At 44.6% G+C, this 22,155-nt stretch overlaps 2 protein-coding genes across 4 annotated transcripts in view; both read right to left on the bottom strand.

Annotated features, from left to right (window-relative positions):
• LOC120929247 (protein mono-ADP-ribosyltransferase PARP4-like) overlaps positions 1-1,520 on the bottom strand; it is a 136,873-nt gene extending 135,353 nt beyond the window's left edge. The window contains exon 1 of the mRNA XM_040340555.1: positions 1,426-1,520. Coding sequence (XP_040196489.1) covers positions 1,426-1,503 — 78 coding nt within the window. The 5' untranslated portion in view covers positions 1,504-1,520. The remainder of the gene's footprint in view (positions 1-1,425) is intronic.
• Positions 1,459-22,155, bottom strand: part of PARP4 (poly(ADP-ribose) polymerase family member 4) — a 381,003-nt gene continuing 360,306 nt past the window's right edge. For all 3 annotated transcript variants that reach the window (XM_040340552.1, XM_040340551.1, XM_040340554.1), the window contains 2 exons: positions 16,456-16,509; positions 1,459-1,593 (listed from right to left, as the gene is read on the bottom strand). In XM_040340552.1, coding sequence (XP_040196486.1) covers positions 1,546-1,593; positions 16,456-16,509 — 102 coding nt within the window. In that variant the 3' untranslated portion in view covers positions 1,459-1,545. The remainder of the gene's footprint in view (positions 1,594-16,455; positions 16,510-22,155) is intronic.

The raw sequence follows: 22,155 nt of genomic DNA on the forward strand, positions 1-22,155 counted from the left end.
AGTCTAGTTCATCCAAACCCTCAGAGTTGAATCTTCGAATCTGGAGGTTGAGAGGCGAAGGTTCGAGTCCCTAGGGTGTTCCCCAGGAGTCATAACAACCCTTCTAAAAGCCAGAAAGCCTGCAACTAATGCCATATATTCAAAAATCTGGGACAAGTTCTTGTCATTTGCTACCGGAAATGGATTTGATCCAATCCTTCCCTCTACATCCAATATTCTAGGTTTCCTTCAGACAGGACTTGATCTGGGGCTTGGTCTGAGCTCCCTCAAAGTGCAGGTAGCAGCAATCTCTGCCGCAACAAATAAGAGATGGGCGGAGGGAGGATCCTTTGGTAGTCACTTTCCTCAGAGGAGTATTGAAGATTCGTCCACCTGTCAGACGATCATTTCCTAAGTGGGATCTGTCCCTGGTCCTTGAAGTTATATCTGACCATCCCTTTGCTCCAGTGGAACAAGTAGCAATATGGAACCTGACACTAAAGACAGCTTTCCTGCTAGCCATTACATCTGGCAGAAGAATCTCGGAACTTCACTACTTAGGGATAGGTGACGGACACATTAACCCCAAGCACTGGTGTCAGCAAACACATTATTAACCCCCAGCATTGTATAAGTAGTTTAGCAGGAACACGACTTTGAGTTGGTCCTTGGAAGCAAATGCTCAAGTAATGCACAGGTGTAAGATTTGAGGCCCTAGCTCTCCAAGTTTTCCTTTTGGGGTGGTTGGGAGCAAAGACAGAGGGGTGCAGGTAGAATGGGTCTACTCGTACCCCTCTTGTTTAGGATGTAGAACCCCTGCAAAACCCCCTAAAACATATGGGTTTGCTCCTCAACTCAGCTCTCATTTCTGCTCTTATCTGTTTGCAACTAAAGCTGACCAAAGATGGATCAAACTTTGATTGTACAAAAGGGAGGACATGCAGCCCAGCACACAGCTTGACACAACACATGTATATTATCAGGTATACATATACAGTAGACATGCACATGTTAGAAACATTGGATTAACTTACCATAGAAACTGCTTGTTCGAATATTGGAAAAATATAATTATTGTTTAAAACATTTGCAAACAAAAATAAACCTACAGCACGTATTTCAGCCTAGCAGGAACAAGATTGTCTCTGGACAGCCGCACTCTGAACAAATTGTAGCCTTTTATTTAAAGAAGGACAGCACTACAAGTCACAGCAAAATAAAACCTGACTGTTGACGCGTTTCGCACTGAAACTAGTGCTTAGTCGTAGCTAAAAAAAACAACATATTCCGCCTCTTCTGCTGAATAAGAAGGTATCTGTAATGAGTGTCCAGAAATTCTAGGACTCTGAAAACTTCTGTTGCTGTTTGCCCTAGAGGGCCCACTCTGCCGTACACCTGTCAAAGATAAAGCTGTGTATTCAATGCATTTGGTATATTAATACTTACCACCTCACCGAAGCCATGTGGGTTTCTAGGCAAAGATCGTGACTCTTTAAGTTCACTTGCTCCAAGTGGACCAGGCATTGCTTGCAAACTGGCAGTACTAGAGCCAAAACCAAGTCTGCTCTACGTTGAACCTCCTCTATCTCCTGTGGAACTGGTACTGGTAAAATCCTATATAGGAGAAAGAAAACTTTTCAGCTTCTGTGATATAAAAATGATTACTTGATGATAATATCCTTAAGCATTTGATTCTGCAGTGTTAAAAACATGGAGGATATATTATTGTGACAGCAGGCAGGTAAAATGCCCTGGTTGCATCCAGGATGGAAAATATGTAAGTTCCAGATTCAGGCTTTATGCGACTTACCCACTAGGGGGAAGTGCTGGGAGTCCTGCAGGGGAAGAGTTAATGAGCCAAGCTGAAGCTGAAGTAAGTGGGCTCATAAGACCTCTACAAAAAACTCCAACATGTTTAGGGAAGGTGCTCCATCCTGGAACCAGACTGGGGAGTGTGACCACCTGTACTGTGCGGTGAGACAACGCCTGTGTGGCAAACCTCTAAAACAGGGAGATAGGTGCTGGGGGCAGCACAAGACATGCCCCTAGTTGATAGATAGGGAACCTACCTGTGTAGTAAGTGGTCAAGCTGGACAAGGATTTATTTTTATGTTTCTCTTTGTTTTGCTGTTATTTTTTCCACTGTATATAGTGTAAATAAACTACAGCTTTATTTTATTCACCTGCAATGCTGTCTGCTGTGCCCGATTTTGTGTAGTGAACTCATCCAGGGGGTCACACACACCCGCTGCTGAGCCAACCCCCTCACAACATCATACCAATTGTCCCAAATATGGGATACTGTTGCACGTGGGAAGATAAACTCCTATTTTATTTACAGGCTAGTTACAAGTTCTTACTGCGGTGGTATATGGTATCAACCAGGCTAGCAAAATTTACAAAGAAACTCTGATTGTGGTTTACAGGGCTGTGGTTACCTGGCACTTAGGTGCATGTGTGGTGGGACTGCGCACACATGAAAAGATTACAGACAAGGATTTTGCAATTGATTTATGCAGTTTGGGAACAGCATCACCAAAAATCCATATGAGACATTGCTTAATACTAAAGGTCCTTCACACTAGGCGACCGTTAGTCCGCTCATTACAAGTCCGTTAACGGACTTGTAATGAATCCCTATGGGAACGCGTCCGTTAGCGGATGGCGCATCCGCTAGCGTCCGCGTCAGTCAGGATCCGCTTTTGCGAACGGAAAGAAACCCTATTTTTCTTCACGTTCGCGGAACGGACCGGATGCAGACGGACAGACGGTCCGTCTGCAATCCGGTCCCCCATAGGGGACAGCGGAGCAGAGACAGGGCGGTCCCTGCACTGTGTGCGGGGACCGCCCTATCCGCCGACAGCTGAGCAGGGATCCCCGCGGACACACGGAGCGACCCAGAAACGGTCCGCTCCGTTGTGAAAGAGCCTTAAAGCCGATTAGTGCCTGCCAACCGATTTATTTTTAAAGCTGCCAAGCAAACCTCTGCTAGAAAATGGAAATCTGGGGTCCCAACCACCGCACGGGTCAAATTAAACATGTCATAGATTTGGTCAATGAAAAATTAGCTGTTATTCTGGCATGACAAAGTATAGAAATGTGTGATCAAAAATGACCCATTGTGGTCTCTCTAATGCCTTGTTTCCACTAAACGGAACGGTTCGGGTCAGTATATTTTGGCTAGCGGTTAGAATGGGACCGGTCTATTCTCATGAGCGTTTTCACTGCAAATTGGACCGTCAGGGACCATCCAGAGTTTAGAAAAAATGCCTAGCGCGGTCACCAATCAGTGGGATGTATTGCATCTCCCGCCCTAATGGAACTGTTCCATTTTCTATGGCCCCACATCTGAAGCAGGGACCCAGAAAGGTCCGGTACGGTTCAGTTTAATGGCACACTTTCATAATGGAAACATCCAAATAGCGTACCGAACCGATCCGCTCAGTGGAAACGAGGCATTATAGGCTTCTAGCTATCCCTGGGAGTTCTACACCAAGGGTGTGGGATAGTCCCTGCCACAGCTCCAACCCACTACTGGTTCCCCTCCACTCCTTTATTTTTCTTCTTGTTGCTTTTCTAACTTTTTTTACATTTACAGTTTTGATTATGTTTCACAGGGCTCCCTATCTGTTATGGGGTTCTTTTCAAACCCCCTTTTTGGGGGGCTTGACTCACTTACATTATGTGCCTTTTTGATGAGGGGCTTACACTCTTGCTTCCCATGTTTGGGTGGAAAAATGGTTGTTTTTTGTGAGCCGTTAAATAGTTCTTAAGTTATAGGTGCCTACTGTTTACCATCCATGTAATATTGCAGTTTGATCACAGGCCAAATGTGAAACATACTGTACTCCTTGTGTGATAATTGTACTATCACTTTTCTAAAACATCCAATAAAAATTATTGAACTGAAAAAGGAGATATATTAAAAAAGTAAGATAACTCTGTTGTTTGTATCTAGTATATATAGTGTGTGTGTGCTGTATATATATAATATATATATATTATATATATATATATATATATCTATTATAAATACCTGTATTACCTAATAAAAGTTTTAACCCCCTGATTGCCCCCTAGTTAACCCTTTCACCAGTGATAAGTGTTACGGGTGACGCTGGTTAGTTAGTTTGCTTTTTATAGTGTCAGGGCACCCACCGTTTATTACCAATAAAGGTTTAATCCCCTGATCGCCCGGCGGGTGACATCAGTTAGGTTTAGTGTCAGATAGGGTCTGCCGTCGCCCCAGGCAGCATCAGGTTAGTGCCAGTAAGCACTAACACCCACCTCCCTTAGTGGTATAGTATCTGAACGGCTCAATATCTGATCAGATCTATACTAGCGTCCCCAGCAGTTTAGGGTTCCCAAAAACGCAGTATTAGCAGGATCAGCCCAGATACCTGCTAGCACCTGCGTTTTTCCCCTGTGCCCAGCCAGCCCACCCACGTGCAATATCGAAACGATCACTGTCGACTACAAAAACACTAAAACATAACTGTAGCATTCGTAGAGTCAGGCCTGATCCCTGCGATCGACCAACAGTTTTTTTGGTAAGGTTTTATACAGTTGCTGACAGCCTAGGTGCTTTTTTCCTGTGAATCTCAGTTGTACCAGTAAATTTAGAGCCCAAAATAGCAAATCAAAAGGTACACTAGTGAAGGGGCCTACACGTTTCTGAGCATGACAGATAGTGAAGAGGAGGTCAATCATCTGTCAGATTCAGGCTCAGAATATGATCCTGTAGACCAGTGTCTCTCAACTCCAGTCCTCAAGGCCGCATCAACGGGTTCATGTTTTTAGGCTATCCATCATTTTGCACAGGTGATTTGATCAGTTTCACTGCCTTGGTAATTACCTTGGCTATTTTATTGAGTAAAATCCTGAAAACATGACCTGTTGGGGCGCCTGAGGACTGGAGTTTAGTAACACTGCTGTAGACGGACAGCGGCTCAATGACAGATAGCACCGATGACGAAGTTGTGGTCCATGCCAAGCTCAGGCGCATCTGACCCCATTCTTCTGCTGTTGTTCAGGTGCAAGAAACCGCAGGGCTCTCGTATGAGTTAAAGAAGTACTAGTGCGCTCATTCTTCTGGTGAACTGGCAGCACCAGTGGCCTAGTACACCCTGGTCGTACATCCAGCACTGCAGTAACACTTGGTGATGTTGCTAGTCCCATAAGTGCAGTTCAAGCTGGCGAGGTGGCAAGCACAAGTAGTGTCCCGCTGCCACAAGAAGACGACAAAGACAGGCCTGTCATGCCCACAGTGTCCTTCCTACAGAATTCGCCAATCCTGATTGGAGCACTTCTGCAGCACCCGTACTTCCCCCATTCAATGGCCAACCTGGAATTCAGTTGATTTTACGGCACTTGATTTTTATTTGCAGTTTTTCACATGAAGATCTCTATAAATCTATTGTGGACCAAAGTAATTTGTATGCTGGTCAATACATTGCCGCTAATACCCAAGTCCTCCCTTGCCAGAGAATGGAAACCAATTACGGTTTCTGAATTTTAAGACCTTTCTGGGCCTTTCCCTACGACATGGGCATAGATAAATTGAGTGAGCCTGCGGTTATATTGGTCCATTGACCCAGTTTACCATGTGCCCGTGTTCTCTGCCTCTATGGCCCGGGCACGATACGAGCAGATCTTTCGGTTCATGCATTTCAACAACAATGAAGTTTGTCGTCCTCGTGGAGACCCTGAATTCGGCTCCACAAAATTCGGACCCTCATAAACCACCTCAATGAATGTCTTGCAGCCTTGTATACTCCCCACCAAGTTTGTCTGCGTTGACGAGTCCCTCATTACATTTTCTGTCCGCTTGTCACTCAAACAGTACCTTGCCAGCAAGCGTGCCAGATATGGGGTCAAGATGTATAAGCTCTGTGACAGGGCACAGGCTATACATGTAGTTTTATGGTTTATGAGGGAAAGATAGTCACGTAGAGCCGGAGAACTGCTCAGATTACATAGGGAGCGCTGGCAAGATAGTGTGGAACTTGGTGTCACCCTTACTACGGAAAGGGGGTACCATTTGTATATGGACAAATATTACATGAGCGTGACACTTTTTAGTCACCTTGTTTGATCATCAGATTGGTGCACAAGGCACTCAGCGTGATCAGTGGCTTGTAGATTTCCATCTTAGGCTGGGGAGATTGCCTGCTCAAGCGTGTAATAATTTTCTCATTGTGAAGTGGATGGATAATAAGAATGTTTTCGTCCTCCATGCAGACAGAACAGTCCAAATTCGTACGGCGACTGGTGTTGTGGAGAAACCCCTCTGTGTCCACGAAAATAACCAAAATATGGGAGGGGTGGACCTCAACGACCAGTTGTTGGCACCGCACCTAGTTGCCGTAAAGCCAGACGCTGGTCCAAAAAAGTGTCTGTATATTTATTTCACTTGGCTTTGCTGAATGTTTTTGTGCTATGCAGAGCTTCAGAACGGACGGAATCTTTCCGTAAATTCCAGGGAGATATTGTCTGAGCCCTCCTGTATCCAGGCGGTGCTTCACCTCACCATCCCCAACCAAATGCAATAAGCCGGCTGCATAAGAGGCATTTTCCGTATGTCCTCCCTAGTACTCCTACCCAACGAGCCCCCCAAAGAAGATGTGTCTGTAGAAAGCGGGGATTTAGGCGTCGCACCCATTATTATTGTCCACGCTGTCCTGACAATCCTAATCTTTGCATTAGTGAATGTTTTGAACGCTACCATACACTAGTGCAGTAGTAGCGTAGAATACAGCATTTCACAGACTAGGACACACTTAAACAGGGTCTCACAAAAAAAATTGTTGTTTTATTGTTCTCGCCCTCTCTATTGTTCTGCTTTTTTTACTGTATTCTATTCTACAATGTTTTATTGTTATTATGTTTTATCATGCTTGCTTTTCAGGTATTTAATTTTTTTATAATTTACTGTGTTTTATTGTTAACCATTTTTTTTTTTTTCAGGTTTGCCATTCAGCTGCAGCGCGTATTTATTTACCTTGACAGCAACAGCGTTTGCACCCACGATACATAAAGCCATGACTCCAGTGCTGTAGGAGGTGATTTCACCACCACAGTGGTGAGTATATATGCTGAAGCATGGGGGCAGCAGGGGCGGAGGAGCGATTTGCTCCAAATGCTGTGTACACACGGTCGAAATTCAGACGAAGGTTTGCCCGTCGAAAAAAGTCTGACCGTGTGTACGCGGAAAACAAAAACAAAAAATTTGGACAGCCGCACTCCTGAAAAAGATTCCTGAATTGTCAGTTAATGGTAAAATGGAATCCACTACAATCCACAGCAAAAGGTGAAAATGGGATACATAGCTGACGTTTCGCACTGATACTCAGTGCTTACTCATAGCTGACATTCTAAAGAGTGTCCTCGGCATAACTTTTGCGGGAGGATGCCCCCATGCTTCGGCATATATAAATGGTGCATGTATGCCCATCATTAGAAGTGGGTGGATGAAGGGAGGTATTCTAATGCTGGACATACCCACCGATCAATCTCTTTTTTTCGTTCAGCCAAAAAAAAAGATTGCAATATATGCCCAACAAGGACCAACAACGTACTGGTATGTTGTTGGACTTTGAATGGTTATACCAGAATGATGCCTGCGGGTTTAGGTATCATCTTGGTATCATTCTTTTCAGCCAGTGGTCGGCTTTCATGTAAAAGCAATCCTAGTGGCTAATTAGCCTCTAGACTGCTTTTACAAGCAGTGGGAAGGAATATCCCCCCCCACCATCTTCCATGGCCTTCTCTGGCTCTCCTGTCCCAACAGGGAACCTGAGAATGCAGCCGGTGGTTCCGCCAACTGACCATAGAGCTGATAAGAGACCAGAAAGGCTCCAATCATCTTGGCCAAAGAAACAGGAAGCTACGAGCATTTCATGACTTCGATTTCTACGGATATAAACAGCGCCATTGGGAAAGCATTTTATGACACCAATCTTGGTATGGTCAGATGCTTTGAGGGCAGAAGAGAGAGCTAGGATCTAATAGACCTCGATTTTTTCAAAAACAGAGCACCTGTCACTAGGGCTGAGAAAAAAATCGATCCAATTTAAAAATCGAGTCGTTGGATCAAATCGATTCATATTATCCAATAATCTAACAAGATTTTTTAGATTTTCTTTTTCCCCAGGAAAAAGACCGTCGTGGACTAGGCCGAAGCCGTGGCCTTGCCTAAAAAATCTTGCCCGCAACTCCTCAGGACCGGTGCTAGGCCGCGAGGCCAGACACCGCGGACTAGGTCAAAGCCACAGCCTCGCCTAAAAAATCCGCGGCCTTGCCTAAAAAATCTTGCCCGCAACTCCTCAGGACCGGTGCTAGGCCGCGAGGCCAGACGCCGCGGACTAGGTCAAAGCCACAGCCTCGCCTAAAAAATCCTGTCCGCAGCTCCTCAGGACCGGCGCTAGGCCGTGGAATAGGCCGAAGCCGCGGCCTCGCCTAAAACCTCCTGCCCGCAGCTCCTCAGGACTGGCGCGGTGTCCATCAAAAAAACAAAACTTGATGCTAATCGTAAATCTAGTTTTTTTATAAAAAAAAAAATCGCAGATTATTTAGGGGAAAGAAAATCGCCCAGCTCTAGCTGTCACTACCTATTGCTATCATAGGGGATAATTACATTCCCTGAGATAACAATGAAAATTATTAGAAAAATAAATAAAAATTAAAAAAAAACTGTTTTAAAAATAAAATAAAAAGCAAAATAAATAATAATAATAATTAAAAAAATCACCCCTGCCCCCCCTGCTCTCGTGCAAAGGTGAACACAAGGTATCTGTGATGTTTGTGATAGATCACTGTGACCTTTACCCTCTTTCTCCTGATGCATGATGGGGGAGGAGGAGCTGTACCAGGAAGTCAGACAGTGTGTGAGGGGAACTGGAAGCAGACACATGAGGCTGAGAAGGGATTACATCTGATAAGGACAGAAGCTGTTTGGAATAAGACTCCTCCATGTAAGAATGCCATAATGTTCTGAGTAATAAACCTTGCTCTGGTTAAGTAGTACATCGGCCTGTGTGTGTAACTTGCTGAGCAGATACTGGCAGCATTGCCAGCAGCACCTGAGAGACACAGAGCGGCAAGGGGACATAACAGTGGCGACGAGGACTGTGGATTTTAGCACACATGGCCTTCATAGGGTTTATTCAACCATTTGATCCTGCAGCTGAGTCATGGAGCTCCTGGGTGGAGAGGCTGGAACAGTATATGGAAGCAAATAATGTGACTGTTGAAAAGAAAGTTGCAGTTTTTCTCACTGCATTGGGTCAAGCTGCATATGGAACCCTCATAGACCTTGTTTCTCCAGACAAGCCGGCCTCTAAGCCCCTGCCTGAGTTTATTCAGACGCTACATACACACTACAACCCGAAGCCGTTAAAAATCGCAGAGCGGTTTAAATTCTACAGTAGAAGGCAGCAGGCCGGGGAGGATATAAAGACATATATCATTGCTTTACGTAAACTAGCTGCCACTTGTCAGTTTGGAGACTACCTGCAGACGGCTCTCCGTGACATGTTCGTCATGGGACTCTGCGACCCAGCCATCTGGCAGCGGATCATGGATGAGGTACTGGCAGGAATACCTTTCACCCAATGTCGACTGGATGACATGCTCATCACTGGTCCCACTGATGAAGAACACAGAAAGAATGTTGAAGCTGTGCTAGAGAGACTCCAAAAGTATGGTTTACGTGTCAATCTTTCAAAATGCGAATTTCTCAAGTCTCAACTGGAGTTTTGTGCCCACACGGTGGACCGACATGGGTTACACACTACTGAAGAAAAGGTTAAAGCCCTTACCCCATGCCCCTACCCCCCGGAATGTCACCCAGCTCAGGTCCTACCTTGGCCTCCTAAATTACTACCACCGTTTCTTGCCGAACCTAGCACACCAGCTCTACCCATTACATCGCTTACTGGATGCAAGAGCTAAATGGATATGGACAGACAAATGTGAAGAAGCTTTTCGGCTTACTAAAGAACTCATTCTGTCTTCTCGAGTTCTGGTCCACTATGATTTAAAGAAACCCGTCATCCTGGCTTGTGACGCCTCGCCTTATGGACTGGGTGCCGTGCTTTCCCATGTCATGCCGGATGGCACAGAGCGCCCCATTTCTTTTACCTCCAGGTCTTTAACATCAGCAGAACAAAACTACTCCCAGATTGACAAGGAAGCTTTGGCCATTGTATGGGCCACAAAAAAATTTCACGCGTACATCTATGGTCGGGAGTTCACACTTATCACTGACCACAAACCTCTGTTGTCAATACTGAACCCTCAGAAAGGAATTTCTACAACAACCGCATCTCGCTTACAAAGGTACGCTTTATTTTTAGGCGCTTATTCTATCAGATACCGCTCCCATGATACCCATGGCAATGCAGATGGATTTTCCAGATTGCCACTTGGAGACCACCCACTAAGAGAGATACGTGTAGTGGAAGTACACAGGCTACAATCTTGCATGTCCACCTCCCTGATTGCCAGACATACAGCCACAGATCCTTTCCTGTCTCAGATATTCTCTTATGTTCAGACTGGATGGCCAGATAGAGTTTCAGGTGAATTTCGTCCGTACTTTGCCAGAAAATGTGAGCTTGTGACTAATGCTGGTTGCCTACAATGGGGCAATAGAGTGATTGTACCCCAGGACTTGCAATCAACCATGCTAAGGATACTGCATGAAGGCCATCCTGGTGTGGTGCGCATGAAGCAGCGAGCCCGGAGCTATGTTTGGTGGCCACAAATGGATACGGCAATTGAAGATTATGTTGCTCAATGTCCTGGGTGCTGTCAAGCCCAGCGACCCCAAAAGAGAGGAACCCTGCAACCTTGGCCATGGCCAACAGAACCGTGGTCCAGACTCTATCTTGATTTTGCTGGCCCCATCCAGGGTAAAATGTATTTGATCGTGGTAGATGCGCATTCAAAATGGCCGGAGGTTTTTCAAATGCCTTCTATTACCTCAGCTGCTACCATTCTAGTCTTAAGGAAGCTCTTTGCTCAATATGGCTTGCCAACAGCCATAGTCTCCGACAATGGAACTCAATTTACATCGCATGAGTTTCAATCCTTCCTTAGTGGCTTGGGCGTCCAACACTACAAAACAGCTCCTTATCATCCAGCTTCAAATGGGCTGGCAGAACGATTTGTGCAGACATTTAAGAAGCACTTACTGTCCACTCTGGACCAGGTTGGACTGTCAGAAGAGAAGCTGCTGGAATTCTTGATCATGTACCGTAACACGAAACACGCTACTACTGGGCTGTCACCGGCTTTTCTTATGTTTGGCAGGCATCTCCGCACCAAACTTGATTTAGTTCGTCCGCAGGAACAGTCACCAACACCTCCTCCGCCGGGCCGTCTGGGATTCAGTGCCGGTGATCTTGTGTGGTCTCGGAATTACAGAGCTTTGCCTCCTTGGCTTCCTGGCATTATTGATGGAACTCTTGGCAGAAGAATGTACCTTGTCCGCCTGGAGGAAGGCATTTGTGTTCGGCGACACCTTTCACAATTGAGGAAACCAAACCCTGAACCGGTTGGTGACCATATTCCTGAGGAGCCCGGACATGTGCCTGGAGTTACAGAGACTGATTTGTCCGTGGGATGCCCACTGACCTCTCCAGAACATTTGACCGACTCTATCCCTCCCGGTGCTGTGCCTCTTCGTAAGTCTACCCGTCAAAGACGTCAAACGCCTCGCTGGCAAAGCCCTGAAATCTTACGGGACACATTGGAGGTCAGGGAACAGAGACAAAGGGCTCATGAAGTGCTGCGGAAATCACAGAACTGAGTTGGAGATACTACTTGCTGAACTGATCTTGCTTGCCTTGTTATGTTATGTGTTCAACAGTTTGTTCTCTTGTTATGTTTTGTTTTGTTTTTTTGGGAAGGAAAGGAGGTGTGATGTTTGTGATAGATCACTGTGACCTTTACCCTCTTTCTCCTGATGCATGATGGGGGAGGAGGAGTTGTACCAGGAAGTCAGACAGTGTGTGAGGGGAACTGGAAGCAGACACATGAGGCTGAGAAGGGATTACATCTGATAAGGACAGAAGCTGTTTGGAATAAGACTCCTCCATGTAAGAATGCCATGTTCTGAGTAATAAACCTTGCTCTGGTTAAGTAGTACATCGGCCTGTGTGTGTAACTTGCTGAGCAGATACTGGCAGCATTGCCAGCAGCACCTGAGAGACACAGAGCGGCAAGGGGACATAACAGTATCACCGTGAAGGTCAGATCAAGGGCAGTAATTTGCTGTATAAACGCATACATATAGCATGTGAGCTATGAACAAGCATCTTGCAAGCAAGTATGCGCTCTGAACGTGTTATGCAGCATTGTGCAACATGTACTCCTGCAGACACGTATTCCTATGTAAGCCGAAGGAATCCTGTATAATTAAGGAAACCTAATTATCATGCCTCATAAAGCAACCACGCAAAATGTAGGCAAACATGCATCCTTATGCGATTCAGCATTTTTCATGCGATCAAACATCTTATGCATTTTAAGAACTCCTGTGCAGACAAGTACCCTTGTGTGATCAAGGACTCTTGTATGATCGAGCACCCCTGTGTGATCCAGCATCTTTATGCAATTAAGCATTTTAATGCGATTTTAGGCATCTCTGTGAAAAACAAGCCTCTCTATGTGATCAAGTATCCCTGGGTAATCAAGGACTCGGTTGATCAGGCAACCATGTGTGATCCAGCCTCTTTATGCATTCAAGCATTTTATGCAATTTTAGGCATTTCTGCAGACACATCCTCTCTGTGTGACCAAATATGCCTGGGTAATCCAGGACTCGGGTGATCAGGTAACCATGTGTGATCCCGCATCTTTATGCACTCCAGCATCCTTATGCGATCTTAGGCATTTCTGTGAAAACAAGCCTCTCTGTGTGACCAAATATCCTTGGGTAATCAAGGACACGGGTTATCAGGTAACCATGTGCGATGCCGCATTCTTAAGCACTTTTATGCGATTTTAGGCATTCCTATGGAAACAAGCCTCTCTGTTTGACCAAATATCCTTGGATAATCAAGGACTCTGGTGATCAGGTAACCATGTATAATCCAGCATCCTAATGCACTCAAGCATTTGTATGCGATTTTAGGCACCTTGATGTGATTAAACATCCTTATGTGACCATGTAAAATCATACAAACAAAAACAACATGCATCTTTATGTGATCAACAATAAAACATGCTCTGTTACCTGTTTTTACCCCACATGCATTTTGAACATTCCAAACTCATGTATTTCATGCAAACATGCGGACTGGTAAAGAGGCAGTTATGCTCTGCAGATGTGCGTCTCCGCAACCTGCGACGTTAGCCATGTGCACCAGCAACTGTGCATCCCCCAGTTGTGCATTCGGTTAGCCTGAAGCCAACACCAGGATGAGGACCTTATGGAGACAGAGGCTCTGGCTGTCTAGGCTGAGGGAAGTTATATGCAGCTTGAATCTCTGAAAAGACTGCAGCTGCAACTAGAGCTTGTGAGGCTTCTGATAGCTTCTCCTCATTAGACTGCACCTGTTACCTGTCCTCTGACAGTGAACCTTCATCCTCAGGTCTTTCAATCCCCTTGTTAGAGGATATAGAGCAGGGAAAGGGGCACACCCTGTTTTACTGCTTGTGAGGATGCTGTGAATATAGCAGTTAACCTCTTATAGACCCATAAATGCAATGCAACAAAACATATGCAGAGTGACTGCAATGTTGGGGGAGGCTCAACGCCTGACAGGGCCGATAGCTCATTCTGTGAGCTGTCTTAAGTTTCTACAGGGGAGGATAGTATCATGCAAGCATGATAAAGGGCCACCAGATTCAGGTGGCGATACCCTTTATATTCCTACCCCTGAACCCTCTTTTACGGGGAGACAAAAGTCCTAAGTCAAAAGCAGAGGAACTTAACCCTGGTGCATCAACAGCTGAACTTAGTCTAACAAAATAATGCCTGCTAATCTGCACAGCTAGATGCTGAGTAGGCGTCTTAGATGAATCTGTATCCAATCCACACAAGGTGCTTGCGTGCCTGTGCCCCCCTGGCTTTACAGAGCTCTGACATCTGGGCCTTTTGAAGGAGCCGCCCTGCGTCTGCACCATGAGCCGGCGAGCGCGTGCGCCAGCGGCAACCACATCGTCCCCCCGCCTATAAAGCAAGCCCCCCCTCGCGCACGCGCGTAGGGGAATGGCGGGGGGAGAGAGATCCCCCAAGGAGCGACGTGGACCCAGACTACGAGGGACCCCCCCCATCGTGGCAGAGCCTGAAGCGTGGGAAGTAAGCCGCACAATAGATCAGCTAACCTTGAGCTTCCGTTCCTGGAAAGCATGGTAAGCGAAACACCCGGCATGTCTTTTTACTGCCTTAGTGCGGAAACAGATAAGACATGCAGCTACTCATGGAAGACAATCCTTTGCAAAGGACTTGGGGGTACCAGCCCCCTCAAGGAGAGATCTATGGGTACTACAGCCATCCTGTCTCAACAGACATAGTGGTTTCTTTTGCCCAGGCACACATGCATTACAGGCAACACCCAATAGCCCCTTATGGAATACCTCCTGTCGAACCAAGTTCCGCAGGTACTTCCACTTACCTTCCACGCTGCAGGGTTTGCCAAAAGCAGAAGATCCAATCTTCACCCTTCACCGTGGATATTGTCTAGGACCTTCAGGGACCGGGGTCCATGGGCAGGATCACCACTCCCCTGGACCTATATAGCATCCTGGCAGCAGAAAAACATTTGGTCCTTGGTAAAGCACAAAGTACTGGAACCCAGGATCCAGCCCTCCGCAGAGAGGCATTATAGGCTAAACCTCGTTCTTCGTACCGAGGCCCGGGTACCGTCCACTTTGGCTATGAAGCACCTTGGACGGATCCGGATTCTATGGAGGTTTTTTTAAATCCAGCATGGATCCCTCCAGTGGAGCTCTTCCGAGCACATGTTCACTCGTGACCAACACCTTACACTGGCGAAAAAACTGAGGTGCTCCCAGTATGGGAGGGGTTATATAGGCAGGGAACTTCCTGTTCTAATTGATTACACCAGTGTCCAGCACCTGAAGGTGGAACATATAACCCAGTGGTCCCCAACCTTTTTGGCACCGGGGACCGGCTGCGTGAAAGAAAATTTTGCCAAGGCCCGGTTGGGGGGAGGTTGGGGATGGCATGCGGGGGGTAAGCGATTTTTCGCGGGCAATTTGTCAGCGCATTATTTCTATTACATTGTAGTAATAAATTATATAGTTAAACCCACCATAATGCAGAATCAGTGGCAGCCTACCCCCCACATTACATTCCCAACCTCCACTTTAATATCCTCAGCCCCCCTCACATTACAGTTCTTGGTCACCCCAATTTAACTTCTTCAGGCCCCCCCACATTACAGTCCCCAGTCCCTCCCCCCCACACTCTAGGCCTGCCACCTACAGCCATGTCACCTGCAGCCTGCCACCATGTCACTTGCCACCTGCCGCCATGTCACTTGCCACCATGTCACTTGCCACCTGCAGCCATGTCACTTGCCACCACAGCCTGCCACCTGCAGCCATGTCACTTGCCACCCATGTTCCCCTGTATAACCTTCCCCTCAGTGTCACTTGTCACCTTCATCAGTGTCCATCTGTGTGACTTATTTCTTTACCTTTCACACCCTGTGGTGTATGGTCTCAGTGAGTCGGACCATGGGTGGAAGGAGGAGGAGTCCGGCACTCGGTCGGCAGCCGTTGATCCGATCCAGCAGGTACACAGAACAGACACCAGACGACCATGTCCCTGCTGCTGTCACACCCTCTCCATGCCGCAGAGAGATCACAGTCACACTAGTACCTGCTTGTGCCGAAGGAGGCGGTGCCGATGTGGGCACTGGAGAGGACTGTGCACAGCATGTCTGGATAGGGACAGGAGACTGAGGAGAGGCGGGACAGTTCTGGATGGAGGGCCGAGGTAACAAACAGGTGATTGGCTGCTAGGATGAAGGACAGTCCTAGCAGCCAATCGCTTGTTTGATAACCTCGGGCAGCTCCGCCCTCCACCCAGAATTGTTCCGCCTCCCGCTGTCGGCTCTGTGAGGATTACAGAGCAAAAAGTCTCATGCCGCCTGCTCGCACTCGTGGCCCGGCTGCAGAAGGGCTGTGGCCCGGTAGTGGGCCGCGGACCGGGGGTTGATGACCACTGATATAACCCACTTAGTAAGTACTAGACTCTGTGTCCCGTGATGTACGATAAGTAAAGTTGCATTTGGGAGGTGAAGTACACAGTTTAAGCATTAGATAAAGTGGAAAAAATATGCATTTGGACGGATTTGCAAAATCAAAGCTAAACGTGGATTACTTTATGAAGGCTAATGCATTACCAAATAAGCCCAACAAGGAATAGTAAGAGGAAGGAAAATGAATAGGAAAATAGCTTAGTTTCAAATGGGTAAAAATTGCATTAGGAATACTTACAGCACCTGCCAGAGGGAGAGATGAACACGCATCATATAATTCTGTCATGCAACACTAAAATGGATGATAAAACAAAATAGGATACTTATCTTTACTTTACTATCATGTTTAATACAAATGCCAAGTTTTACATAGTAGCTTTGGTAATTTTTGCATGCAGATTTTGATTGGTGCTTAACCACCTTAGCTCTGGAATGTTTTACCCCCTTCATGACCAGGTAATTTTTTGCTATTTAGCACTGCACTATTTTAACTGGTAATTGTGTGGTCATGCAACACTGAAGTACTGAAGTGAATTTATATATATAAAAAAAAAATTCACACAAATAGAGCTTTCTTTTGGTGGTGTTTGATCACCACTGGGTTTTTTAAGTTTTATTATATAAATGAAAAAGAAAAAAAATATGTTTTTACTTTCTGCTATAAAACATATGTATTCTGTTACATGTCTTGGTTTAAAAAATGCACCATTCAGAAGATATTCACTATTTCTGCAGCTGTGATGTCACCAGCAAATGCGCACTGTGCTCTGAAGGGACGGCATACCGAGTACCTATCTCAACCTCACCTCCATCCCTCTGTTGTCTGAATTCTAATTCTGGCCTGTGCAAGTTTGTCCTGCAAGTCTATCATGAGTTCCTGGATGTTTTTGACAGACAGAAGATGGACACCCTTCATTTTCAAAGGACTTTCAAATGCTCGCTTGAACTATTTCCAGGAGCATAGTCAGCATACTACTTACAGACGAAAGGACAGATTAAACCAACCAATCAGAAATATGTCTTCCTTCTGACCTGCCCTTGGATTTCCCATGTCTGCCTATGTTTGCTTTGGTGCTCATCTACTACTAACCCTGGCTTGTGAATGAACTAACTCCATCTGAACCTGAGATTTGTTCATCCACGGTGAGCTGCCGGGTGTGCTCCTGCATATCTGATACCAGAGTATCTAGTAACCAGTTTCTGCCCTAGGCATCTGTGCTCTTATATCACCTTTTCAGACCCTGTTTTATTTTTCAGGGCTACATTCAGGGACAAAATGTGCAAAATGTAATTCTCTTCATCTCATGGTCATAAAGGTACACAATCATAGTCGTATAAAAAATTACTCGCAGACTGAACACACTAAAAATACAAGGGACTAAACCAATTGAATTCACTGAGCAATTGCTTATCTCTGTTCTGGGCCTAGGCAGTGAACCGCCCGCTTTTGTGGTGGAACAGGCACATAGGGTTCCATCAATACCACCTAAACCTGGTGCTCCCCCTAGGACCTTTCTGCTACGATTATTGAATTCAAGAGATAGGGATAAGGTTCTGGCAGCTGCCAGAGCCAAGCAAAATATACCCTATGAAAATACCAAATTATTATATTTTCCAGATTATTCTCAAGAAGTTCAGCAACGCCGAAAGACCTATACAGAGATTCAAAAGAGATTACAAGAAAAGAGTATACAGTTCAGTCTACTGTTTCCAAGTAGACTGCGTATTATAGATGATGGACATACACTTTTTTTTGATACCTCGGCTGCTGCTTCCGTTTGGTTAGATGGAAAACGATCAAATCAGTTATAATCCTTGATCAGGAGCTCCAATTAGCGCCTTATGGACGACTCCTAACATCCCCCTAGAATATATTACAGTCTGCACCCCTCAGAATATAGACCTGAGGTGGAGGGAGTGGACTGTTTTTGTTGGGGCACCTCTACCTGCCGTCCTTTCCCTTTCCCCCCCCCCAGTATTTTTTCTCTATATTTTTTTTTGTTGTGGGTTTTTTTTTTGGGTTCCCTTTTTTTCCTCCCCTTTATAGGACAATTAGGGTATAGTTGCCAATTTTTTTATAGATTTTGGGATAAGGCCTTCTCCACTCCACTCTTCTTTTTTGGGGATGGCGTCAGAGAAAGTTAGGGTGGGCTGGGTTTTTGTTAAATGTTTATGCACATTATCTAATTTTTTTATTGTATTTTGTCTGAAATATATTCACTTAGATGTTTGTTGTTTTTAAGGTCCATCACCTTGCAAGGCATCTTGAAATATAAATTATTAGTGAAGTATTATTTTTCTCTCTGTTTAGATGGTATCACGTAACAGGAGGCCTATTTTGTCATGGAATGTTTGTGGCCTAAATTCCAAATTTAAGAGAGCATTGTTATTTAAGTATTTGAAAAGTTATCTTCTTCACATATAGTGCTACTTCAAGAAACTCACCTTATGGGGAGTAAGCTTCTGACCCTGAAGCGGCCCTGGGTACAGAAGGCTTACCATGCTACATATTCTACTTTTTCTAGAGGGGTTTCAATACTTATTAGCAGATCCTTATCTTGTACGGTGGAAGATGTATTCTCTGACCCACAGGCTAAATATGTTTTGGCTGTAATTCTTCTATGGCGTCAGAGATATATAACTGTTAGTGTGTATATACCGCCTCCTTTTTTGGTGACATCCTTATATAGTCTTGTGGAAAAAATTCTCTGTATGGTCCAGCTAAGTTACTGATAATGGGTGACTTTAATGCTATACTTGATCCTGTTTTGGATAGACTGACTCCTTTAAAAAATTTCTCTGCAGGGCTCCTTAATTGGGCCCAGATGATAGATTTGGTAGAAGTTTGACGATGGAAAAATCCACTAACTAGATCATACTCATGTTTCTCAACCTCTAATAAGACTGCCTCACGCATTGACTTAGCCTTTGTCAATTCAGCAATATTAGCAGATATATTAGATGCTAAATATTTGCTGAGTGGGTTGTCCGCTCATGCTCCGCTCATGCTTACACTCTGCATGAATCGCTTTTGAGATGCAGCACAGTGGAGATTGGGCACGCATTGGATTTCACACTCAGACATAGTTGATAAAATTCCGCCCCTTCTGGTAGAGTATTGGAAGTTTAATGCAGGATCATCCACCTCTGCAATATTATGGGATGCTTTTAAGGCATATGCAAGAGGACAATATATATCCGCTATCAAAGCAGTTAATAAGTCCCAATGAGCAAAAAATTACGCTTTAAAATGTATAGTAGAGGAACAAACAGCTCAATATACTGTCAGAATTTAATGTTAATGCCTTACTACAGAGTAAACAGGCCTTACATTTGCATATGACTGAGGCTACGAGGATAGAGCTATATAAAAATAAACTGAAATCTTTTGAGCAGGGGGACCGTAATGGATGGTTTTTGGCCATGATGGCTAACATGAACAATCTAGTATCCAGATCTCGGAAATACATACCCCTTTAGGAGATACGGTCCGTACACAGCCTAAAATCTTAGACGTTTTGACAATTCTATCAGACATTATATACATCTCAGTTGCCTTCTAGTTTTCAGCCAACTGCGTTAGCGGAGCTGCTGGACTCAGTCGCATTGGCATGGCTAACCGATAATGAGAGAGAGATGCTAGTGCGTCCTATAACATCGGAGGCGGTCCTTTCTGTCATTGAATAAATAGATGATTTTGCGCTAGAGTAGAATAAATACAAACGATCCTCTCACCGTGCAATATGGTGATAAAGTGCTATATAATAAATAAACGGCTGATATATAGAATACACACATGAAAAAAATCAAATATATGAAAGTGATCTAATATAAATATAAATATAAATATAAAGTGCTGCTGTGCAAATATAGTAACTATTAATAATGCAAATAAACTGCAAATCAGTGCAAAAAAGTGCTAATAGTGCCACAAAATTGCACCAATACACACAATGGATGGTTCAATAATGCAATGATGGTATATGCAGAGGATAAGTTAATGTCCCATATAATTGATGAGAGGGTAGGTCCTCCAGTGTTTCCAAATTCCTGATGAGAATATTTCCTATTTGTAGTAATGAACCATGGTGACTCTCCTCCACCAGTCTCCCAGAACTCGCACCTTACAAATAAAAAAAAAATGCAGGCACATCAATACTGTATCTTCCACCATATGGGTGTTAGGATGCCCAGATAGATAGATATTTATTATATAGCACTTTATCACCATATTGCACAGTGGAGAGGATCGTTTGTATTTATTCTACTCTAGCACAAAATCATCTATTTATTTATTCATTCATGTTTTATGTGTTTAGTGAACAACCATTAGATTTAGCAGCTTTTGATTTTTGGTTCCCTCACATTTTATATATACTCACTAGTAGCGCGAGAGATCTTTTCTATTCCTTTCTGTCATTGGTTCCTTTTTATTGGGGAAGTCACCAGGACCGGATGGTCTCCCTATTGAATTTTATAGGGCTCATGGAGAGTTTTTATCTCCTGTACTGGCCTCTCTTTACTCAGATTGTCTAAAGGAGGGATCCATGCCAGACTTAATGAGCCAAGCTCATATAGTCCTAATTTACAAGCATCCAAAAGATCCGTCCTCCTGTGCTTCATATAGGCCTATTGCACTCTTGAATGTAGATTTTAAGATTTTGACTAAGTTAATCTCCCGACGATTACAACAGTTTATGTCCAATATCATTGATTCAGATCAGACGGGCTTTATGCCAGCAGATCCACTGATGTGAACTTGAGGAGATTATATACTAATATTTATGCTTCACATCTTAATATGGGATCTAGGGTTATTGCCTCCCTGGACATTGAGAAGGCCTTTGATACCTTGGAGCGGCTTCCTTTTTACTATTTAGGGGAACACGTCAGGGCTGCCCTCTCTTCTCCAGCCCTTTTTGCGATTGCTATGGAGCCGGTGGCAGAGGCTCTACGTACTTCCCCCAATATTAGGGATTGCAGATCGGTTGGCAGGAGGTCTGTATGCAGACGACCTCTTGCTATTCTTAAATGATGCTGGCCCTCGTTACAAGGGGCCTTAGATATACTGGATTTTTTCTCAACGGGTTACAGGGCCTGAAGGTAAACTGGACAAAGTCATTGCTGTTCCCAATAGATATGGAGGCTCATAGTACTATGAAGGATAATCCACTGCAGCGGGTAGATAATTTTAAGTATTTAGGAGTGGTAATTTCCCATCAGTCTTCGAATTTATGTCTCTGAATCTGACACCAATTTTGGGAGATACTGAGTCTAAATTAAAAGTATGGAAGTCTACCATTGTCTCTATTGGGACGCATTAATCTTTTTCAAAAGACCAAATCAGTTGTTTTTCATCTTTTTTTTGGGGGGATAAAAAGGTATAAATTACCGTAAGTACTTTGATGCGCCCTTGTGAAGAGGGAGGATTAGCTTTTCCAGACTTACACAAATATTTTTTAGCCACTCAGTTGGTTATACAACCCTTCTACCCGGCTGGAATCAGCAGTAGTAGGTTCCGTATAAGCTCTCAATTTACTGTTATTTAGGGGCTGTAGGGACTTCATCAGGTGACTATTCCTATGCTAATACTATTCGAGCTTGGGAGGCCGGGCCTTAGATGTGAGGGTTATTCAAAGGGAGCGATCTCTCCAAATGCCCCTCTATGGCTAAACCCTACCCTCTCTCAATTCTTTAAAACACCAGAGCTTATTGCATGGACCAAATACAATATTAAATTACTCGCTGAAGTGGTTACTGATCATAGAATATCTACCTTCTCTACACTAACCTCGATTTTTAATCTTCCTAGCTCTTATCTATTTAGATACTACAGCTTTCACATACTTTTCATGCACAGTTTCCACAGGATAGCTTAACGATGATACAATTTACTTTGATGTTAGTACTTAGGTCTGAGTGCCTGGATAAGCCTACC

This window comes from Rana temporaria, chromosome 2 (assembly GCF_905171775.1).
Source record: "Rana temporaria chromosome 2, aRanTem1.1, whole genome shotgun sequence".
In the NCBI taxonomy this organism is placed as follows: Eukaryota; Metazoa; Chordata; class Amphibia; order Anura; family Ranidae; genus Rana; species Rana temporaria.